Below are 6243 nucleotides of genomic sequence, written 5' to 3' on the forward strand. Positions count from 1 at the left end.
CCCCCCCCCCCCCCCATTCCCTCCTCCTACCGATGCGCTTAGCCACCCGGCGATCTCTTCCGATGCGAGCAACTGGCTGCCGGGGGTTTTCCAGTTCCCGGACTTCTTTTGGGCCAATGATGGGCCCGAAGGGTCCGGCCCCGGCTCGGGCCTCTCACCACTGGCCGACTCGCCGCCGGTGTCGGGGGTGCGTTCGCCGGAGGACACCCCGTCTGCCGGCGGCCCCGTCGCCGGGACGTGCGACTCTGCCGGCATTTCGCGCTCCGGGTCCGTGCTTTCGGTGGCCGCGGTGTCCTTGACCTGTCGGCAGTTGGATCTGTCGTGGGGCCGCCTGCCGGAAAATGCGGCCGACATCGATGCCTCAAATGGCACCGAGGGTGGCACCTGCGCCATTGCCAGCCCGGCCGTCCCTGGCGCCGCCACGGCGTCGGCATGTTCACCGGCCTCCATGGCCTCAGGCAGCGCAGACACTCCGACTTTCGGCCTCCAGCAGCGGCATGGGACCATTCATCTGGGCTCGGCATTGGTGCTGGCTTGTCGCCTCTTGGGTGCGGCCTGTGTTGAGGCGTCGCATGCAGCGCTCCACCGGCAGGGCAAGTCTTCGCTTGATGAGGCCTACCAGGCGCCGGAGTGCGCTCTCCTGGCGGCGGTGGCCGAGGCCGAGTTTAGCCGCTGGGCGCCCATGGCCACCCGACAGGACCTTGCTGCGATCGTCAGTTCGGACTGGCTGCCTGGGGAATTGGGCCTGTCAAGCGGGGACACGGTGTCCTCGCCGTCGATCCGCGAGACACACCTCCTGCACTGGGCCCTCGGGTTTGTGGCCATCGTGCGGCTGCTCAGCCAGCCGCTATCCTGGCGCCCGGACCAGGCTGGGCACTTCCAATGGCTGGCGGCCGGGCCAGATGCCGGCAATGCGACGGCCCCTTCGCCCGAGGGCCAGGCCGGGGTCGAGCTCGCGGCCGATGGCTCCCCGGCCAGGGGGACCCTCCCGGACCCGGCGATCGATGGAGAATCAGCCCGGCTGCTGACAGGTCTGTCGCATTTTGCCCTGTCTCTGCTTCGGTCGCGCTCGGTGGCCCAGCTGCTGGTAGTCGGGGACACGGGGCGCCTGCGGGGGCTGGTCCGGGCTGCCGGCACCCCGCGCTGGCTCCGTGCCCGGGTGTGGGCCACCCTGCTGCCGGTATTCGCGCGGCCCAACTTCTTCCCGGTCGATGGCGTGTCATTTGCTGGTCTGCTTGACCAAGACCCGGATGAGTGCCCCCCGGAGCCGCTGTCAGAGATGGACCGCTTCCGGGATGAGCTGCTGCCGGACGACCCGGCCTGGGAGCGTGCCTATGACGCGCTGGACTCGGCGGCGCCGTCGGCCTCCGACCGCCAGGTGCGTGCGATTTCCGTGTTTCCCCCCTTCGGCCCCGGGCTTGTCGTGCCTCGCCATGGCCCCTGGCCCCCGGGGCGCTTTGCGCTGGTCGATGGAGATGATGGCCCAACAGCCACGACGCTCTTCCGATCTGCTGCTGCCGGACGACCCGGCCTGGGAGCGTGCCTATGACGCGCTGGACTCGGCGGCGCCGTCGGCCTCCGACCGCCAGGTGCGTGCGATTTCCGTGTTTCCCCCCTTCGGCCCCGGGCTTGTCGTGCCTCGCCATGGCCCCTGGCCCCCGGGGCGCTTTGCGCTGGTCGATGGAGATGATGGCCCAACAGCAGGCCAACTTGACACGCCGACACCAACACCATCTCCCCTCCCCCCTGCCACGGGCTTGGCCACACACACACACACACGCGCGCGCGCGCGCGCGCAAAACCGACCCGCTGCAGCTCGCCCTGGACCTCCCCCGGTGTCAGCCGTCGCATTCGGCTCTGTCATCTCGTCGGACCGGGCGTCGGCGCCTCGCGCGGGCTCTGAAGTCCTGGTGCCTGGAGCCGGCCGCCGGGCAAGGGAGCGTCTACTGGCAGGGTACGTAGCCCCCCCCAGATCGGAAGAGCACACGTCGCCCTGGACCTCCCCCGGTGTCAGCCGTCGCATTCGGCTCTGTCATCTCGTCGGTCCGGGCGTCGGCGCCTCGCGCGGGCTCTGAAGTCCTGGTGCCTGGAGCCGGCCGCCGGGCAAGGGAGCGTCTACTGGCAGGGTACGTAGCCCCCCCCCCCCCCAGTCCCCTTTCCCCTAGCAACGATTGCCGACTACTCCCCTCCTCCCTTCTTCCTCGCCTCGCCTCTCCCCTCTCCCTGGCCATGTGTGCTTGCGCTAACGGCCTCCTCCATTTGCAGGCCTGGACTCCGTGGCCGCGCCACTTGTATCGCTCTTCCTCCACCGGCCGCACATGGCTTGGCACCAGCTGGCCGGGCTGGTTGAGTTGTCTGGCCTGTCACGGCTCCTGATCGAGGATGGAGCCTCGAACATTCGCGTACGTGCCCTGGAAAGGGGCGTTGTTCCTTCCGACTGGCCATTGGTGACCACTGACACCGCCATCTTGCAGACCTGGTTCACGGCCCTGGCGCGACTGCATGTGTACCACTCGCCCCTGGCCGCCAGCCAGGGGATGGAGGCCGGCTGGGCATCGCCCAACCTCTGGGCTGTTGGAGGAGCCTTGACGCTCTTCTCGCGTGCGTGGGGCTTGCTGTTGCTGCCGAGAGCGACTTGCCCTGCCGGCTTTCCTCTCGTCATCCAGTCTGACCTCGTTTGTCCTGCCCCCCCCCCCCCACCCCCCCGTCAGAATCCCTCACATCGGCCGAAGCGCTGTCTCTCTGGGAGCGGGTGTACATTTCGGCCCCATCGATGCTGGCGGCTCGCTCGGGTGGCCTGTTCATCGCCTGCGCAGCCATTTGCCGCTGGGCGCCCATCTTGAAGGTACTGTTCTGGCAACGTGCCCCTTTGATGCTCTGGCAGTTCCGTCCCTCCCTCCCTCCATCCGCACACACAAACACACAAACGCACATACATACACACGTACACGTACACGTACACGTACACGCAAGCACGCACGCGCAAACGTACACGTACACACACACACACTCACACAAATGCATGCGCGCACTTCCGCCCATCGGCAGACTGCCAACTTCAATGATGCGGTTGGCCTCTTCGCATCGAAGTCTCTCCTATCACCGGACGTGGTGCTCCCGGGAAAGCAGCCCCCCGGCAATGGGATCACCAGCAGCCAGGTCATTCTGAGTGTGGCCGCCGAGGCCCTTCGCCTGTGGGAGGTCACCCCAGAGTCGCTGTATAAGTTTGCCGTGGTACCGGATCGGCCCGAGGCGGTGGATGAGCGCAAGACCGGCCCCGGCGCGTTCACCTGGGCTGACCCGTATGAGGCGGACCCTCGGGCAGCCAACTCGGACGGACATCGCGACCCGGACCATGATGCCGTGCCGCAGATCTCCCCCCGCTGTGCAAGTCGCCTCCTAGCCGAGGGGGTTGCACGGATTCTGGATTTGCGTCCAGCCGGCGCGTGCGTTTTTTTCGTTCCCCCCCCCCCCGTCTCTCTCTCTCTCTCTCTCTCTCCCCGTTACGTTCTTCCCAGGGTCCTTCTTCCTCTTGCCACCCCTCTTCCTGCGTCTCTCTCCCCCCCCCTCCGCCTTTCTGGCTCTAACTCCCCGTGTGCCATGAAATGGCACCCATTCTGTAGCTTCCGCCTGTCGCACATCCCCGGGTCGCGGCGGGTGGCTCGACCGGATGCATCATTCCAGCGCCTGGATGTTGCCCTGCCGGCCGGCACACCCGCCGCGGCGTCATCCTACCTGGCATCCTATGGCCTGGCTGCGGCCAGCCGCTTGCAGAGCATGGTCCCGTCAGTCCTATCGAGCTCCATTTCCACGGTCACCTCCGTGGTGTCGAGCACTGTGACCGGGGCCGGGATTGGCGGGCTCCGGTGGCCGGCGGCCGCGGCGGCGCTTTCGAGCTCAACCCCGGCCGAGGGAACTGCTCCGACGGCATCCGCCACCGCTGCCCCGACGCAGGATCTCATTCACACAATTGTCGTCGGCCCGGAGGCCGAAGTCATTGAAGTGCGTCTCTCTTGCTCTGGGGTCCTCCGCTTCCCCCTACCCCCCCCCCTCCTTGTCGCTGCGTGGCTTTCTTTCCTCGCTCCGCTACCGCGCGCCGCCGTGGTTGCCTAACCCGCATTTGGCCTGTTTGAAGTACTGCCTCCGCCTGGCTCGCGAGGGGATCCCCCGGGTGTCCGGGCTGTTCCTGGATTCCGAAGGAGCGGGACAGTGGCCCGGGTCCATTCACCCTCCGGAGGCTGATGACGCGAGCGAGGCGCCGGAGCCCGATGGAGAGGCCATCCCCTCCTCGGCGCCTGGCCCGGTGGATATCCACTTCCTGAAGGCCGTGGCCCTGGCTACCGAGCTCCCTCCCTGCCCCTGCCTGCGGGAGAGCGTTCTGTCCGGGGAGTCGGGCGCCGAGTCGGACGGAGCAAGAGATGCCGGCGATCTGGAGCACCCCGGGCCGGAGGTTCCTCGGCGCTTTGCCCACTGGCCTGGTCTCGGCGAGGCTTGTATGCTCTCCGTGACGGACTGACATGGGTGTTTGAGCAGGCGTCCAGGAATAAAGCTGGCTGCATGGGGAGAAGAAGAAGAGGAAGAAGAAGAAAAAGAGTCCCCGCTCGGATCGCGGGGTCCTTTGTGGATGTATTTGCCTGACCTGTGGGCCCGGCAGAGAGGCAGGAAGGGGCTATCTCATCGAGGAAGCCACAGCAGAAGGAGGAGGATGGGGATCAGCCATGGACCGGCCTCCAAATGGGGATGCTTACTGGCAGCCGTGGTGGGGGATCCTCCAAAATGGGATCGAGAAGCTGGAAGGACAATCAGCATGTGTGGCCGTGCATCTGAGCGGCGAGAGGAAGGAGAGGGTGTGTGTGTGTGTGTGTGTGTGTGTGTGTGTGTGTGGTTGGAGGGGGGGGGGGAGGGCGGGCAGGGCAAAAACACGACAGAGATAGACTCGGCAGGGGCAGCACGAGGGCGAGGTCGCGAGTTCGTACCCGAAGGCAGGCACTTGCCACGGCATCCGGCACGCGAATGAGGCCGCGGTCCTTTGGCCCGGAAGCTGGGCCAGCCAGCAGTCGGTGTGCCGCATCGTGGCGATATGTTTCCACGCCGAAGCCATTGCCAGTTAGGTCATTCTTCAGGGAGTTGAGCAGCTCGAGGGTCATTTCCGCCAGGAAACCAACCAGCGGCCCAATGGGCCCGAGATCCGAAAAGACATGGCGTGTGGTCACCCCGGATGCGAGGACCGTGCCGACAATCAGCCCGAAGGCCATGGCCACAAGGCGATCCGGGCCAAGGAACACAAGCTGAAGCGGAAGCGGGCGGGCGACGAGGCAGGTAGGGGTCAGCAGAGGAGGAAGGGGGGAGGGGGAGGGGCAGGGCCGAGACCCCAGCGACCGGGTGCCACACCGAAGGGGGACCATCGAGATGGGGCGCACAAATAGGAAGAGCACGAGGCGAACACTCGGCGCCGAGAAGGCCGGTCCAGTGGGGCCGAAGGGGCGCGATCTGTGGAGAACGGGGATGCGCGAGTAGTAAAGCGCGTGCGCAGCCATGAGGATCGCGTGCCTGCGCGCGCGCGCGCGCGCGCGTGTGTGTGCGGTGAAGGTCGGAGGGCGTCAGAGGATGCATGCACAAGGGGGTGGGTGGTGAAAGGGCTGGCGGCCGCAGAACATACGGTCCAAATGCCGCGCGCTTGTAGCCGAAGGTCGACAGGAAGGCCAGGGAGAAGAGCTGCAGCATGGTGGTGTAGATGAAGAAGGACAGAAGGTAATTCTGCATGCCAGGAGCCAAGGCGGCCGGAGGGCGAAGAGGTTAGCTGGCCCGGGTCAAGGGGCGGTGAGATGCGAGGCTGCAGGAGGCAGCAGAGGGCCCGGGACATACGGCGAGACTGCGGCTGCCCATCCGGCGCTCCAGGTCCGGCAGCGTCAGCAAAATAAGCGGGATGGCAAGGACCGCATCGCCGGAGTGTTCGAAAACCAGGACATAGGTGACCAGGCGCCAAAGCTGTCGGCGCACGGGAGTCAGCACGAGCCGAGGGAGGAGGGCGCCTCGAAATGGAAGGCAGAAGAGAAGGATGGCACCAGCGACCGGGGGAGACGCACCTGCCACCATCCCAGGACATTCGGCACCAAGATGAAGTCCAAGTAGGGCCGGAGCTCGAGGACGCGGCTAACCAGGCCGACGATGACCAGGACGCCCACGATGCCCTTTGTCAGCGGCGCGCGGTCTGTGCACCGGGGTGGCACGGGGGGGGGGGGG

The 6243-nt window shown here is 66.7% G+C and overlaps 2 protein-coding genes across 5 annotated transcripts in view; one reads left to right on the forward strand and one right to left on the reverse strand.

Moving 5' to 3' along the window:
* H696_04913 (hypothetical protein) overlaps positions 1-4594 on the forward strand; it is a 7265-nt gene extending 2671 nt beyond the window's left edge. For 2 of the 4 annotated variants that reach the window (XM_009498776.1, XM_009498778.1), the window contains 8 exons: positions 43-1378; positions 1816-1954; positions 2266-2402; positions 2475-2601; positions 2712-2845; positions 3049-3446; positions 3624-4002; positions 4136-4594. In XM_009498776.1, the coding sequence (XP_009497051.1) occupies positions 43-1378; positions 1816-1954; positions 2266-2402; positions 2475-2601; positions 2712-2845; positions 3049-3446; positions 3624-4002; positions 4136-4516 (3031 nt within the window). In that variant the 3' untranslated portion in view covers positions 4517-4594. Of the gene's footprint in view, positions 1-42; positions 1379-1815; positions 1955-2265; positions 2403-2474; positions 2602-2711; positions 2846-3048; positions 3447-3623 lie in introns of all 4 variants that reach the window. The other 2 variants (XM_009498777.1, XM_009498779.1) reach the window with 1 other exon arrangement.
* A 208-nt stretch (positions 4595-4802) lies between these two features.
* The window catches only part of H696_04914 (hypothetical protein), a gene marked incomplete at both ends in the record, with an annotated part of 1609 nt that continues 168 nt past the window's right edge, over positions 4803-6243 (reverse strand). Inside the window, 6 exons of the mRNA XM_009498780.1 lie at positions 4803-4823; positions 4977-5288; positions 5421-5550; positions 5660-5757; positions 5866-5988; positions 6087-6211. Coding sequence (XP_009497055.1) covers positions 4803-4823; positions 4977-5288; positions 5421-5550; positions 5660-5757; positions 5866-5988; positions 6087-6211 — 809 coding nt within the window. The remainder of the gene's footprint in view (positions 4824-4976; positions 5289-5420; positions 5551-5659; positions 5758-5865; positions 5989-6086; positions 6212-6243) is intronic.

The sequence above is a fragment of the Fonticula alba genome, assembly GCF_000388065.1.
Source record: "Fonticula alba strain ATCC 38817 unplaced genomic scaffold supercont2.8, whole genome shotgun sequence".
In the NCBI taxonomy this organism is placed as follows: domain Eukaryota; order Rotosphaerida; family Fonticulaceae; genus Fonticula; species Fonticula alba.